At 32.7% G+C, this 17,629-nt stretch overlaps 1 protein-coding gene across 1 annotated transcript; it reads right to left on the reverse strand.

The window, feature by feature from the left end:
• Positions 1–2,421: 2,421 nt before the first annotated feature.
• On the reverse strand, positions 2,422–7,613 carry LOC110607803 (protein DETOXIFICATION 42-like). Its single transcript, XM_043959651.1, has 14 exons — positions 7,334–7,613; positions 6,901–7,142; positions 6,553–6,674; positions 5,909–6,112; positions 5,582–5,715; positions 5,183–5,318; positions 4,848–4,944; positions 4,614–4,714; positions 4,316–4,479; positions 3,995–4,066; positions 3,807–3,923; positions 3,587–3,682; positions 3,241–3,362; positions 2,422–2,707 (listed from the first exon to the last, which is right to left on the reverse strand). Exons 2-14 carry the CDS (start codon positions 6,975–6,977, stop codon positions 2,665–2,667), a joined length of 1,485 nt encoding a protein of 494 aa, XP_043815586.1. The 5' UTR covers positions 6,978–7,142; positions 7,334–7,613; the 3' UTR covers positions 2,422–2,664.
• Positions 7,614–17,629: the final 10,016 nt, after the last annotated feature.

The following is a 17,629-nucleotide window of genomic DNA, read 5'->3' on the forward strand; positions in this document are numbered from 1 at the left end:
AACATTGATCAAATAAATAGGCCTTAAGCTTTAGCCAAAAAAATAGGTCTTAAGCTTTAGCCGGCGGAAAAAAATAAAAACTAATCGCTTGCCACTATACTCAATAATTTTATAAATTGACAAAGTTCATAAATATAATTTTATCATTTTTGTGAAAATTTAGAGTTCGATTAATAAAATTGTTATAATTGTTATAGTAATAAATTAAATTATTTTTGATATTTTTTTTTAAATCAACAATGATATAATTAATTTGTATTTAATTGTTGTTCTTGTAAGTTTAGCATGCGATCATTATTGTTGTGACTTTTTATTTTTACTTTTTATTTTATAAAAAAACACAAAATCATTCGTTTAAAAATATTGCGTTTTTATTTTTACTACGTATTAAAAAATAATTTTTAAAATTAAAAAATCAAAAACTAAAAACTAGAAATATTAATTTTATTGTTATAGGTTATACCAAACCATCATTTTTCTTCACAACTTTTATTAGATTATTATTAAAAATGTTAAGATTTTATCTCTATCAATCAAATTCATGTTTTTATAATATATATTTTTATTTAATTAATTTAGAAAATATATTTTTATTTTATTATTATAAATGAAATTTATTATTTTAGTTTTTATAATATAAAAAAACTCATTAATTATTTTTTCAATTTTAAAAAATAAATTAAAATAATTTTTTAAAAAATAAATTAAAATAATTTTTTAAAAAATAAATTAAAACAATCTTGAAATTTTAAAAGATCTACTAATTAGTCTTTTCATTATTTTTAGTTATTAAATGTATTAATATTTAGTTCATGTGACAAAAAAATTCATTAACTAGTTATTTATTTTTATAAAAATATATATTAATTAATCCATTCAAGATATTTTAAATTTTTTTATAAAAATAAAATTTACTATTTAGTCTCTATATTATAAAAAAAATCATTATTAATCCATTTGTTTTTTAAAATATATTAATACATTTTTAAGGTATTAAAAATATACTAATTAGTCATTTTATTAGTTTATCTATTAAAGATTTTACTATTTAGTTTCTGTAGTAAGTTAAAATTTATTAATTAATCCCTCAATTTTACAAAAATATCTACTAATTAATTTATTCATATTAAATACATTTGAAACTTTTGCGTAATACTTAACAACTAAAATTGATGGAGAAATTAATTAGTAGATTTTTTAAAGTTTTAGAAATGTTGTAATATATTTTTTAAAATCACTAAATTAATTACTGAAATTTTCAATACAATAAGATCTAAAATTAATTAATAGATATTTTAAAGTTTTAGAAATGTTTGTAATATATTTTTTAAAATCAGTAGATTAATGACTGAAATTTCCAATACAATAGGATCTAAATAGTAATTTTTATTTTTATAACACGCTAAAATCTGGAATTCACCTTTGTAATCTCCCGATCCTAACCTAATAATAATAATACTAATAATAATAAAATTAATAATATCAACCTAATATTTATTCATGAGTCTGATTAAAAAAATAAAATATATAACTTTATTAAATTTAAAACTCATATTTCAAATTTTCTTGTCCAACCATAAGGTTATATTAACGTGAAATGCCACGAAAATTGTCATAGATCCTAAGTTCACCCACGATAGATTTGCACCTTTGATAAAAATCAAAGATTTTTTTTATCAAAGATTGAATAAAACGATAACGTAAATACATCACATAAAAATAAATATATATAATTTTTTACTTGTAATGATATAAAAGAGAGAAAGTAAAATAAGAAATAAAAAAATAAATAAGCGTTTTTTTTTTTATAATTGATCATGGAATAAAAGTGAGAGTAAAAATAAAAATAGAAAAGTTTCATCTAAAAGTTTGAATAATTAATTTCAAGTAAATTTTTATACTTTTACGAAAATCAAATAACTTTAATCCTTCAATTTTAATCAATATTTAGAGAATTAATAAAAATTTGAGAGATTAATTGGTAAAGAAATTAATTTTATTAAGCTATTAATTATTTTTTAAATTATTTAAGGGGCTAAACTTATATTATATTATTGCATTATATTTTGAATAATTTTTACTAATTTTAGAAGGGCTGATGCAAGATATTAAAAATGAAAAATATAATAATGTGTAAATTGGACGATCTTATTTCTTAGATCCATTTTCTGGCCTTGCTCCTCTATTTTATTTTCATTATACTAGAATTAGTCATTACATAAACAGAAATCTATAAGCAATAAGATTATATATTCTTAATTGGAATACAAAATTTCATATAAATTTAATTTAATTAATTTTATTGTTTGAAATAAAAAAATTTAATTCTAATTTTAAAAAAAAAATTCATTCTTTAAGAGAAATTACTAAAATACTGTGTTATTTTATAAGAATTAATTTAAATTTTTTTATTCAAAAATAAATCGCTCCAACACTAATGAATTAATGATGGCAATTATTTACATTAAATTGCATCTACATTTTTTTTCATTTTTCTTTTTTTTCTTAAAACAGATTGTATATGCATTTGTATTAAAATGCGTACAGATCGAAAAACCTACGACTAATAAAGATGCCAAAAATGTAATGATCTCCAAAATTCTCCCATTTTCTAAATAGGCTAGATGGTATTTGCTAGCTATGATAAACAAACGGAGAAAAAGCTTATTTTCTTAAAAAGCTCCAAGGTCCCATCCCAGTGCCTATTCTGCAAAAATAAAAGTACTTGTTAAAATAAATTTCTACATAAAAAATATTAATCAAATACAATCACCGATAAATAAATTAAACTACTGAATGCCTAAATTAAAATTATAATCTATTTAATATTTAAATTTATAAAAATCATAATAATTAACTATAAGTTAATCATCCTATAATAATTTATTAGAAGAAAAATAAAAATTAATCACATGTATTATTGTTTATATTCTAAATTTTTTTGATTCTTTGAATTTTTATAAATTGACAAAGTTCGAGAAGTATAATTTTGTCATTTTATAAAAATTTAGTGTTCAATCAATAAAATTCGAGAGTAGTAAGTAATAAATCAAACTATTTTTCACATCCTTTTATAAATCAACAATAATATCGTTAATTTGTGCTTGATTGTTATAATCCTTGTAAGTTTAAGTATTCAATAAGTTGCAAATTTAGTTCAGGTGTTTAACGAGACAATATGAAATAATATAAAAGTATAGGTATAAATTTGACATCAATATTTCTAATTGAAACCGTTACCTCAACAAGCCCACGTATGCGCGTAGAGTCATAAAAATGGTCAACGCAACCCAGATGCCAAAGAAGCCATGACTAGATGATAAAGCAAATAAGCATAGGATGCTTATTATTGACACCAAAACCTGAACCATGGTGGAAGAAATTAGCAGAATGCGAAAAATAAGAGAAGTATAACAAGGATTTGATATTTGTTAATGGTATAATAGGGAAGAAAAATAATATAAGATAATTAAAGTGTTGATTTTCTGTTGTATTCTTGGAAGCCAAACAAGCTTATCTAAACACAAAAGCAAAATGAATTGATGTTTTGAAGAACTTTTTAACTGGGGTAGAAGGCGAGGCATACCATTGAGTATGAAGAGTATGCAAAATCAGATGCTCCATAATTGATTCCATCGAAAACGAAGGCTAAAACATTTACGATTTGAGTTGCTGCAACAAACTAATCAGCATAAAAAGAGAAAAGAGGAAAGTCTTAGTCCGAAAAGTTTTCCATAATCCAAAGCACAGAAAAGGAAAAAAACTCCTATTGTTGGTTCTTGTAATTAGAAAAAGTGAATAGTTACCGGGATGCCCACGGCAATAAGATTCAAAACATTGACGTCTTCTGTAAATAATCTTGAAGCAAACTGTAGTCCACCGAAAAGGAAGATCGAGAGAACTAGGCCTAAAAGCAAACCGTACTGCAAAGAAAAGCACACAATTAAAATATTTACAGGGAAATTTGTAACTTAATGCTGAGGTATTTCCGTACCTGGAATACACGAGAAGCAATGGCCTTGGCCCTGTCGTGATCCTTATTTGCAAATGCACTTGCAAGCATTGCCTGGAAAAGTTCAAATGCATTAGTCCATTTCTTGGAGATGTTTGACAAGTAAAATGCTCTTGGTATTGCAGTTGGGTTAGATATTTTAACATTAAAATTTAAGAACAAGGAGGAGTAAAGGGATGGAAATGAAACTCAAATATTTCAGTGACAGGATATAGTAATTAAAGATCCACCGGCAAGGGAATTATGCAAATATTTACAAACACATGCAAGTGGTTTCAGTTCATTAAAAGAAACAGTTCTTACTTGTCCAGCCACAGCCAGCCCATCTGCAAGCAAAGAAGTTGCCATCCAAATCTGCAAGCAAACCTGAAATGCAGCCATTGAAGTAGATCCATGTCTTGCCGCCAATGATGCAGCCAAGGTGACACAGATTGTCGCAGCTATTACCCTCATCAACAGCATAAATCCTTAGTGGAAATGCAATTCATTGATCAGTTGCAGTAGCATACAAAGTGAACAGCAAAAAAATGAATAGAAAAGGAATGAGATAATTCCCAAGGAGACAATGCATTTAAGAAGGATGGAAAAGGAAAAACCTTACCATTTTTTAGAAATCGACCAAATTGTAGATCTTTAATGTTGGGAGGCAATAGATCAACATGTTCAATTAATTTCCACAACAGAATCAGGGAGATTAGGTACCTAAAACAGAATATTAAAAGGAAAAAAAAGGTGAACCATAGTGTCCTCAACAAAAAATCAATCAACAGCATGCCAGAAACCACAAAGAAAAATTGGAATGCTATCTCATCTTCAGGAGAAAGATGGAACTTACTGAGAAATAACATGAGCAATGGCTGCACCACAGACGTTCAATCTGAATACGAATATAAATATTGGGTCCAAGATGATATTTGCTACATCTCCCACAACTACAAAAAAATAAATGATAATAATAATAAATTATAAGCTTTGGAACTGCTAATCCATATAAATGAAGTATAGATCAAATATAAAGGTAGGAAGAACACAGCAAAAATCACTTCACATTATTTGATTTTATGTCATGTTTCTCTTTGCTTTTATTGTTATAGATATTAAAAAATATAGATACATATTTCACCAATATATCAAGGGCATACATATTTACAGGTGAAACATCTATCTTACCAGTAGCAAATAGAGGAGTTTTTGTATCCTTAATTCCTCGGAAAACCCCTTGCATCGCTAGTGAAAGAAGAACAGCAGGAGCACCTAGTGACCTCAATGTCAAGTATTGTTGTGCTGGTATTAGCATTGGGGAATCCTGCACAACAGAAAATGCATTCCTCAGAGAACTTGTCTTTTGAAGTTTGAACAATAAAAAGTTTTAGACTAACTTGCGTGAAATAAACTGGAGCATATTGATATATTGAAAAACTTGTGCTGTTAGGTAAAAACATGAACATCAAACAACCTATTGACGAGATAACCCGGTGGAGCTAATAATTTTAGATAAAAAATCACAACAGGAATGAGAAATAATACACAAACTTTTCAGCACTCGAATGCTACTTGAAGAAGACTTACAGATTGTACACCCATGTAGCTCAGGATCGGTTTTGCAGAGAAAATGAGGAATAAAGCCTGGATTACGCCAAGGACACAAGCAATAACCAATGCTGAAGAAGCAGATGGTATGTGCCTTTTGGTGGAAATGCTGCCTGCAGAGGATGATTTGCATGTAGACTCTTGTTAAGTGGAAAACACAGAATGTCTTAAAAGTGAGGAGCATATTCCAGGAATTATAAGGAAATCAATCGAGAACAACGTGTGAGTTGGAGCTCTATCCAGATCTTTGCAACTCAATTGGTGTATTCTTTCAACAAACTAAGGGGAAACAGAGGATAAACCTACCAGATTTAGGTAATAGCTCTTCCGTTTCCTTATTGACAAGCAAACCATCTTCAAGTGATGCATTTTCGTCGTTACTCGATTTTCCAGCACTTTCTTCCTCGGCAACAAAAGACGTGGTAACACTGACAAGTGGGAAAATTGCAATCTTTGACACTTGATTAAAAATGGCAATAGAAACTCCCACAGCAGCAAGCTCCACAGGTCCTACAAGTAATAATATTAATGAGCCATTGATGTTGACAAAAAATATTTATTTTTTCCTATGATGGATGATAGATTCAAAATAAAGATATATTATTTATTATCCATGTTAGGTTCAAGTGGATCCGTTTCATGTTGGATAGAACTTCACGACCATATTGTATGCTTTCTACTTATCTATTCATTTACAATGCATCAAACAATAACTTTTTCCAGTAAAGTTTCTGCATCCAGAAATGTAATTATTTCTCATGAGCAACAATGAATGCAAACTGCATCTACAAATATATAATTGATCAGTTCCTGTATACTAAATACTCAGAGATAAAAGCTTATTGAATATGGATCAGCAGAGAAAAGCTTAAAAAAATGGAATAGGAAGGAAATTAAGTAGTGGATATGCAGGCTATCTTCAAGAAAAGATGGAGATCACATGTACAAACCTAAATGGCCAATGAATGCTGTATCGATTAGAGAAGCAACAGGATCTGCTGCTAAAGCAAGTGCAGCAGGAACTGCAATTTGTGCTATTTCTACTGCTAACTCATCCATATTGAAAACGTTCCTGGACAAACAAATCATAGAGTTACATGTGAGATTTAATAATATTATCACAAAACCTCTTGACAAACAATTAAAAGAAGAAGAAGAAGATGAAAATCCAAGCTGCAAGATATGCATTATTTAAAAAATTTATACTGTGATAATCATAAAAATAAAGATGTTCCTAAAAATAGTTGTAGAATCAAAAACCCTAAAACTAATGCCCAACTTTCTAAAAGAAAGAGTACCTTGTATCCTTCAAGAGCATAACAAGAGGCAATTTAGCCATGTTTTCCCACAGATTAAGAAGAGTTTCTGTGGCCATCGTTAAATTGGTTTTTCCAAAAACAACAGATGGAATAAAGATGATGCAGCTTCAGTAGAGTAATTAAAATAATGTGATCATCACCAAGCCAAAACCAACAGAGGAATCAGGCTGCTTCCGATGGGAAAAAGAATTCAACAATCAAAGAATTTCGGCATCAAACAACTGGTCAACAAAGAAAATGACAAAAGAAAATACTCAGAAAAGTCACTGTTGTTTCCCAGAAATTACAAGCAGTATAAGAAATTCAAATCAATAGAATCCCAGAAAAAAAAATACAAAGAATCCTAAAGAATCATGCTTCATTTCAGGTAGAAATGTTTTAAGAAAAGTGAAGCATGGATCATAGAAGTAACCTGTAAGCTGGGACGCTGCAACAGATGCAGCTTCCTCAGTTGATCAGGAAATCCCAATCTGTACTTTTTATGCATTACAAAAATTGTAGAAAATCGGAGCTAAAATTAGCAAAATCAAAAATAACCGCCACTGCTTACGCAACAATTTCCAAAAACAGAAATTCCATTTCTTTTTTCAACCATTCTCCAATTTGACTGCTAAAAATTAACCATTTTTATTTTAAGTTGTTTACTTTTTCTCTCCATTGGCTAAAAATATATGTTTCGTGGTTGCCAATAGCAGCTGTTTTAATTGATTTCATACATAAAAATCGATTTCTATTTGTTTGATAAACTCATCATTATTTTATATTAAGAATAATTAGTCTGCAGGCATGTTTTGCGTTGTTAGGTGGTCCCTCTAACATGAAGACCCATACAAATAATTATTAACAATTAAAAATAAATAAATAAATATAATTTCAACCACAAACAAAAATCCATGGACATGGCTTCCTCCCTTCAAATGAAGCAAATCATTTTTTGATTTGTATTAAATGCAAAGGAACATGAACTTACCTGTAAATAGACAAGAGTTTGGGCAAAGAGGATATTAAGTTTGAGTGAGCAAATTTTTCATATTTCTCTTTGAGTGTTTTGAGAGATTTCAGAATTTGCAGTTCTAATTGAAAAAATATTGAAAGAGAGTAAGAGTTTATTTGGAGAGTAACAAAAATAGTGAAGAAAATATATTGGATCTTTTGAAAAACACTTTGAGTGCCACTATTTTTAGATAGATCTCACTTGTAATCTCTTTTTGTACGGAAGAATTATTCGGAGGTCGGCCCATAGACATAACCCAAAATTAAGGGTGAATCACGAAAAATTATTATATACCACTTATTTACTTTTCTACAGTATTTTATTTTTGCTATTTTAAAAGCGATGTTTCCCAACAAGTGATATCACAGTTCGGTTTCAATTCAAAGTGCTGCAAAAATAGAGGCAAGAACAAACAAAATGATCTGCTTAAATGGCACAAACTACCACATATGGAGAAACAAGATGCAAGATCTCCTATTTGTAACGAAAATGCATTTGCCTGTATTTTCCACAACTAAACCGGAAACAAAACAGATGAGGAACGGAAATTTGAGCACAAGCAAGTGTGCGGCTTCATCCGATAATTTGTCGAAGATAATGTGTTCAATCACGTCTATAATGAGACACATGCTCAGTCACTATGGAATAAACTCAAGGAGTTATACGCGTCAAAAACTAGTAATAATAAATTATTTTATTAGACTATTGATAGCGGTTGTCGAAACCGCAAAAAATAAACCTATTATCAATCAACAAATAAATTTGTAGATAGTGGCAATAGGGTCGAACCACAGGGAATTGACACCAAAGATTTTCCTAATAATGACTAGGTAAATAGCAAGTAAATAAAAGAGGGGGGTTTTGTTTTGATGATGATGTATTAAATAGCAAAAGAAAGCAATAATTTAAATGAATGAAAATCTCAATGGGAGAAGGATTCTAGTTGAAGTATGAGTCTATTTCAGTTTGTTCAGAATTGATCATTGATTATCTAGGACTCCTATTTTATTTCAATAAATTAGTTTTGGTTGTGGAAGATGCTTCTCACAATCCAAATTCCTCCTTAGTTTTAGTTTGATTAGGAAACGTTCGCTAACCAAACACTAATCAACAAGTTGCTAAGGAACATCCTTGGGGCATTTAGCATCGAACAATTGTTGATTGCATTAAGACTTAGAGAAATCCAATTCTATCCTTGCCAACCGCGTAGTCAAGTCTAGATTATGCAACTGATTATAGATATGCTCAAATAATCTAAGCAATTACGGACCTAAATCATTCAAACAATTTATTACTCAAGCAATTTAAAAGCAACAGGCCCTTATTGATTCTAAAAGCAAAGTAATAATTATGGAAAAGACCTAGTTGCATAAATATTGAAAGCAAACAAGAGTTTAACAATGGATTTTTAAATCTCCCAATTCATCACAAATCTGAATTTCCTCAATTTCAACTAGAAAAGAATGAAATTAGCCACTCATGGTGGACAAAATCACAAGAGAAAAGAAGAAAAGAAAGAAAAGGACAAGCTGCTGTGTTTTCTGCAGAATTGCTGAAGATGAGAGATGCTCCTCAGAGGTTTGGAGGCTGCCCTTATATAGCTGGAGAATTCCAATTCCAATTTGATTAGGGTTTTGAAATCTCAATTTGATTTGGTCTTCTTTGTAGTCTTTGATTCCTCTTTGGACTTTGTATTTGATTGAGAATGAAACTCTCTAAGTGAAGGGCGTGGCTCTTGGGACTGATCTTGTTGTGTTTGAAGTGGACTTGGACTTCTTTTCTTTGAATTTAGATTTTCTGCTCTTTTCTCGCTTCTGCTGTCAATTCTGCTGTCAATGTGATTGGGGCAGTGATTTGGGCAGATCGCTTGGTCTATCTGCCCCGATCGCTTTCTGCAAGTCTGTCCAGTTTCAGTTTTCTGTCTCTGCGAGTGATTTGGGCAGTTTCTGCGAGTGATTTGGACAGATTACTGGCCCAATCACTTTTCTGCGCGTTGGCTCCGGGCTTCTGTTTCTGCGGGTGATTTGGCCAAGTCATTGACCCAATCAGTCTCCTGTGAGGTAGTTCAGGTTTCTGTTTTAGCTTGATTTGGGCAGTGATTTGAGCAAATCACTGACCCAATCACTTTTTTGTCATTTTCTGCACTTTTTCTCCATTTTTCCAATTTCTTCCTTTTCTGTAAAAACAAGGTAAAAATCATAAATTAAGCTAAATAATGTGTAAATAAACAATAATAAAGATAATAAAAATGTGGCTAAATTATGCTTGATCAACTATGCTGATATATCTGAAATGTCGGGAAGGCATTTTTATAGCAGATCACCTAAATGAGATACAAGGGTACGTGGACTAGTTGTCAAGAATGGGCGTGCAAATTGAAAATGAGATGCTTGCTTTTACGCTGCTTACTTCTTACCAGAGTTCTTGGAGACTTTGAAGATTTCACTCACAAACTCTACACCAAATAGTACATTCAATGCAAATTATGTGAAGAGTGAAATTTTAAATAAAGAGATGCAACGAAGATCACAGAGTTCAATTTGTCAGACATTCTGATTACAGAATCTAGAGGAAGAAGCCAATCTAGGAGTCCAAAGCCTATAGATAAGAGCAGAGGAAAGTCAAACAAATATGCCAATGTGGAGTGCCATCATTGCAAGAAGAAGGGACACATCAAAAGATTTTGCTAGAAGTTCAAGGAGCAGGAGAAGGAGAAAGGCAAAGGAGTAAAGAAAGATGACAGCAGTGATGATGAACATGCAAGTGCTCTTGGTGAATTTAACATCATCTGTGATGAAGATTTGGTTGGCTTGGCAACTGATGAAACTAATTGGGCGATTGACAGCGGTGTAACTATTCATGCAACTTCTCAAAGAGAATTCTTCTCATCTTACACAAGAGATTTTAGTGTTGCTAAAATGGAAAATGGCAATCTGTCTAAAGTCATTAGCAAAGTAGATGTCTGCTTAATGATAGGAAATAAGACGAGACTAGTTCTAAAAGATGTCAAGCATATTCCAAATATGCGGTTGAACTTGATCTCTACAGGAAAACTTGATGATGAAGGTTTCTGCAACACATTCTCAAATGGCAAATGGAACCTCAGCAAAGGCTCACTAGTGGTGGCCAGAGGCTTAGAAGCTGTGACGATCACCTGCCTGCTTGTGGGAATCCCACATCAGCAAAGTACGGCAAATCGAAATTGTATATAATAGCTAGCACAAAACTACTAAATAACTTGAGTTAATCATTTTGGGCCAAGTGAAAAGTGGATCTAAAAGTTATTTGAGTTAGTTTGGGCCGGGTTTTTTCAATTGGTATCAGACCCACCTTGGATCAAAAAAATTATGCAGAGTTAGTGGGCCTGTGAGGAAAGGGCTACCCGTGTGAGACGAGGTGGAGCCGCCTGAGGTACTAATGAACCACAATACCCGAGGATCCAGTCCTGATTTAGTAATTGTATCTAATTTAGCTGCGACGAGAACATCACAAATTCAGCAAGGGAGAGTGTGACATCCAGCTGCTTCCACTGCGGCTTCTGTCCCACATCGGCAGATTATGGAAAATTCAAATTGTATATAATAGCTAGCATGAAATTACTAAATAGGTTAACTATTTTGGACTAAGTGGAAAGTGGGTCCAAAAGTTATTTAGGTCAGTTTGGGCCAGGCTATTTCAGAAGCACTCAAAGCTATATGTGATGTAGGCAAAGCTCTTTAGTAATGCTATCAATACAGTGGAGAAAGAAGATGCAATTGAACTATGGCACAAGAGACTTAGCCACATTGGTGAGAAAGGGATGGCCAAACCAATAAAGAAGAATGTGTTATCCAGGGTGAATGAGATGCATATGAAGAAGTGCAGTGATTGTTTGGCAGAAAAGCAGAGCCGAGTCGTCTTCAAGAGTTCTCCTTCTTTTAGGATGAAGAACGTGTTGGATCTGGTACATTCAGATTTGTGTGGACTATTCCCAAAGTCACTTAGTGGTGCTCAGTACTTTGTGACTTTCATTGATGATCATTCTAAGAAGACATGGGCATATACTTTAAAGTCAAAAGATCAAGTTCTGGATGTCTTCAAGCAGTTTCATGCCTCAGTTGAAAGATAAACTGGGAAGAAACTCAAGTGTATTCGGACATATAATGGTGGAAAGTATACTGGACCATTTCATGCTTATTGCAACAAGCATGGTATTCGACATCAAACAACATATGGAGCCCACTTTGAGCTTGTGGGAAGGATTCCCACATCGTTTGCAAATGAAATTGAAACTAAATATATATTAGCTAAACTATAAACTACTAAATAACTTGGGTTAACCATTTTGGGCCAAGTGAAAAGTAGGTCCAAAAGTTATTTGGGTTAGTTTAGGCTGAACCGTTACAATTGATGTTAGAGCCACCATGGGTCAGAAAATTACGTAGAGCTAATGGGCCTACGAGGAAAGGGCTACCCGTACGGAACGAGGTGGAGCCGCCCAATACATTAGCGAACCACAATACCCGAGAGTCCGGTCCTGGTATAGCAATTGTAATCCAATTCAGCGCAGCAAGATCACAACGGAGACGTTATGAAATTTAGCAGGGGAGAGTTGTGGAGCCCACTTTGAGCTTGTGGGAAGGATTCCCACATCGTTTGCAAATGAAATTGAAATTGAATATATATTAGCTAAGCTATAAACTACAAATAACTTGGGTTAACCATTTTGGGCCAAGTGAAAAGTAGGTTTAAAAGTTATTTGGATTAGTTTGGGCCAAGCTATTACAATTAATATTAGATCCACCATGAGTCAGAAAATTATACAAAGTTGATGGGCCCGTGAGGAAAGGGCTACCCGTACGGAAAGAGATGGAGCCACCCGATGCACTAGTGAACTACAATACCTGAGAGTCTGGTCCTGATGTAATCCAATTCAGTGTAGCAAGATCACAATGGAGACGTGCTGATATAGATGCTTACTCTCAAATTCAAAGCTGCACAAGTCATTCTGGGGTGAAGCCCTGCTGACAACAGTTTATGCGTTGAATTGCTCACTCTGTGTTCCTCTGCAGTATGAAACTCTAGAGAGGTCAAGAAAGAAAGTCTCCTATGATCATCTGCGTGTATTTGGATGCAAAGCATTTGTTCATGTTCCTAAGGATGAAAAGTCAAAGCTTAATGTCAACACATGACAGTGTGTATTCATTGGGTATGGTCAAGATCAACTTGGCTACCGATTCTATAATCCGATCTAAAAAAGTCTTGTAAGGAGTCATGATGCAGTGTTTGTTGAAATTGAGACCATCAAGAATATTGGCAAAGAGCAAAAAGCTGTCCCAGAACCTGATGGTGACTCAACAGACGTAGACTTAATTCCTCCAATAGAAGTGCCAAGACAAGGTGGAGATGGAGTTTAGGAAAATCAACCTAAAGCAGATAATGCTCCCATTGAAGATCAAGATGAATCAGACAATGAGGATGACGATCATGTGCAACCACCAATACATGTAGCTTCTCCAGTCCCACAAAGGAGATCTGAAAGAGTTAGACAACCCTTTACCAGATAGGGGAAAACTGGAAAGTTTTTAAGAAACTATGGAGGAAAAACAGAAGCAGAAGTAGATTGAAGCCATGCAAGACGAGATAAAGTCCTTGCATGAGAATAAAACATTTGACATGGTGAAACTGTCCAAATGGAAGAAAGTTTTGAAGAATAAATGAGTGTTCAAGATCAAGCATGATGAACAGAGTCTCCATCCTCAATTCAAAACCAGATTAGTTGTGAGGGTTTCAACTAAAGAAAGGGCATTGATTTTGAAGAGATATTCTCACCAGTAGTGAAGATGACTGTGAGATTCACCTGCTTGCTTGGATGTGGGAGACGTCTTATGTCGGTGGATTAGGGCAATTCCAAATTATATATAATAGCTAGTATGAAACTGTTAAATAACTTAGATTAACCATTTTAGATCAAGTGAAAAGTGAATTCAAAAGTTATTTGGATCAGTTTGGGCTGAACTGTTTCAATTGAATATTTTAAACAATTGATTTAGAGCATTAGAGTCACAATTTTACTTTTTATTATATTTTAATTATTTATATCTATTAACTTTTTTATAATTATTTGAATTGAATAAAATTTTAATTATTTATATTTATTAATTTTTTTAGTTTGATAATATTTTATATAATCGGTTATATTAATTTTTTAATTATTTTATATTTTTATTACAGTTAATATTTTTATAATAATTTTAATTAATTATATATATTTATTCTATGTAATTATTTAGAATATAGAGTATTTGTAATTAAATTATATTAGTTATGATTTTACAAAATTGTCAAATAAATAAACAGAGATTGTAAAAACATTTTATGTAGTGTTTTGTTATAGAATTATTGTTATACGATAAAAGTGTTTTTATGTGGTACTTTCTCAATTTTTATAAATATATTTTTAATATTCTATTTATTATCAAAATAAAAAATATAATAAATTTTTTTAATAATAAAAGTACAATAAAATTTTTTAATAATAAAAGTACAATAAAATTTTTTAATAATAAAATATAATAAATTTTTTATTATAATATTAATAATATAACAAGAAGCTCATACAAAAGTGACAATAAATATAATAAAATTATATTTATTATATTAGAAAATAGTAGAAAATCAAAAGGTCATATATTTTTAATGATTAAAAAATAAAAATTATATTTATTACAATAAATATAATAAAAATTATATTTATTATATTAAAAAGTAGTAAGAAATTAAAAGGTCATATATTAATAGTGATTAATAAATAATAAATTTTATTTATTATATATACATTAATTATTATTTTATATAAAATTAAAATTAAAAATTATAAAAAATTATAAATATATTTACACCACATGTCATAAATATGAAGAATTAATTGTGTCACTTGTCAATGTAAGTTTAATAGTGATACTTATCAATTTCTTATTGATGTAGATGAGATTATATTGATGATATGGCCGGAATGAAACTATATTATGGTTGGTTAGAACCTGCAAGAAAGAAAATATGAAGTGGCGGTGGGTGTCCACAGCAGCCACTCCAATGCTCAAGTCAGAATCGTGACAAGGAGAATGTAATGAATTGTTTAGAGTTTTGATATTAGAGAGTTCCACTTTTATACTGTAAGAAAATGGAGATAAATATAGTATTTCCCGAGAATCCATTAATGATGTAGTTAGTTGTTCGATAATGGATATCGTCAGCTAATAGGTTGGTAATCTCGTGATTACAGGTGAAGCGGGAATGTACCTAGTAATGGTAACCATGTGCCAAGACTCAAACTATCATGGGAGGGTGAGTTTTGACGATAGTCTGGGTGCTAAAATGTTTAGGTCTCACTTTCCATATCGGGACCGCATCTTCCACTTATCAGATCCCTGCCACATGACCCCTGTTTTGTAGTGACAACTCATAGTTTACTTTGAGCGGATGTTATATAACATCAAAGGTCCCCCACCGGTCTTCTACTCTTTAGGTTCAAAGGTGACCGTTTGTCTTTCCAGTTTAGGACACGTGGTATGATCTCGGTTGTGAGTGTCGTTTCGCTTGCCTATGGTCGCCTTATCTTTTATACTGCATTTAAAGCTTTATCGGCTACTTTGCTATATAAGAACCCTTCTTTCTTCTTGTTAGTTCACAAAAGTTTCTTATGGGAGAGAAGAGTGGAGGTTTCTTCTTATTCTGTTCTTGAGAGTAACCAAATCTATGTGGAAAATATCATCATGATCTACCAAATCGGTGTGGAGGATATCATCATGGTCTTTAAAGAACAACTGAAGGCAGACCTTCCTGAACGTGCAAGTACACTGCTTAGCTTTGTGCATTAGTTGAGGACTGCAATTAGTCCGACTATAATAGCTTTTCAGTATTGCGACCCCTGGAAGGGATTAGATTGTACAAGATTGATTCCAAAGGCAAGGCCAGAAAGGTAGTTGGAGTGACAGCTCTTCTCATGTCCTTTCATATGGCTTCCTCCAATAGGATGGGGTAGATTTTAAGGATTCTGATGTAATAGAGAATTTTGATGTAATGGAGACTTTTGATGTAATGGAGACTTTATTCAAGTCTCTTTCTTGACTCCTTGTAATCTTTTGTAACAAAAAGATTTTTGTGTACTTCCTTTGTTGCCACCATTTTCGCCGATGAAGAGGGCTAAAGCATATCTTTTTTTAACACTCATTTAGTCATAAAATAGTTTCTGAAAATTAGAATTGATACTTGGGCCTGTGGCTCGGCGAACTATCATCCTTCTATCGTAAAACGCCTTAGGTGGACTTATTAACAAGGATCTTTCACCCAATCTAGTTCTTTGTTTGATGCCTTCATCCTTTGTCTTTCGAGGGTTGGTATATCTTCTTTTCATGGTTGTCTAGCGCAGATGACTCAATTAATAGCGCCAACACCTAAATTCATGGTCTGGCGAGAATCGTCTCACGGCCTAGCAAAAACTGCATTGTGGCCTTGCTAAGTGGGACCAACGCCCGAATGGCCTACCGAAAACTACCTTATGACCTTGCTTAGTGGGACCAACACTCAAATGGCCTGGCGAAAACTGCCTTATAGCCTTGCTTAGTGGGACCAATGCCCGAATGACTTAGCAAAAACTGCCTTATGGCCTAGCTTAATGGGACCAACACTCAAATGGCCTAGGAAAAACTGCCTTATGGCCTGCCCTGGCAAAAACTGTCTTGTAGCCTTGCTTAGTGGAACCAACGCCCAGATGGCCTGGTGAAAATATGCCTTATAGCTTGGCCTGGCGAAAATTGCCTCATGGCCTAACCTGGCGAAAACTATCTTATGGCCTTACTTAGTGGGACCAATGCCTGGATAGCCTGGCGAAAATTACCTCATGGCATGGCCTGGTGAAAATTGTCTTGTACCTTTGCTTAGTGGGACCAACGCTCAGATAGCCTGGCAAAAATTGCCTTATAGCCTGGCTTGGCGAAAACTGCCTTATGCCCTTGCTTAGTGGGACCAACGTCCGAATGGCCTAGCGAAAACTGTCTTATGGTCGTGCTTGGAGGGACCAACGCCTAAATAGCCTGATGAAAACTGTTTTATGGCCTAACCTAGCAAAACTTGCCTTATAGCTATGCTTGGAGGGACCAAAGCCCGAATGTCCTGATTTAGTTTCTCTTCAAAGGAGGCAATCCCATCGTTCCTTATCAAAGAACACCACATGTAAAAATATCTTGTTAATTTGTTATTGATAAAACCTTCTTAGGTTACAGATGTTCTAAGAATAGGGAATGACTTGATCATTTAACTTGGTTAGCTTATATGACTCTGTACGAATAACCTTTGAGACCCTGAATAATCCTTTTCTCTTCTCACCAACTTACTAAACCTGACATTGCCACCCGTCACATCTGTTCTTTTAAAGACTAAATCCCCTACATTAAAAGCGCGTGGCCTAACCTTATGATTGTGGCCTTTTCCCGCAGGAATTCTGCTTGATCCAAATTAAAATGCATTTCTTCAGGATTACCTGATATCTCAAGTGTTGTGTTCTAAAGCTGCCTACTTGGATTTCTACGGAAATGACTATCTCGGCCTTGTATACAAGAGAAAAGGGTGTTTCTCCTGTAGTTGTCCTAGGTGTGATTATATATTCGGCCCAGTTGCCCTTTGCTTAATCGAGTACTCTCTTTAGACCCTGTAGGATGGTCCTGTTAGTCATCT

Source organism: Manihot esculenta, chromosome 9 (genome assembly GCF_001659605.2).
Source record: "Manihot esculenta cultivar AM560-2 chromosome 9, M.esculenta_v8, whole genome shotgun sequence".
Classification (NCBI taxonomy): Eukaryota; Viridiplantae; Streptophyta; class Magnoliopsida; order Malpighiales; family Euphorbiaceae; genus Manihot; species Manihot esculenta.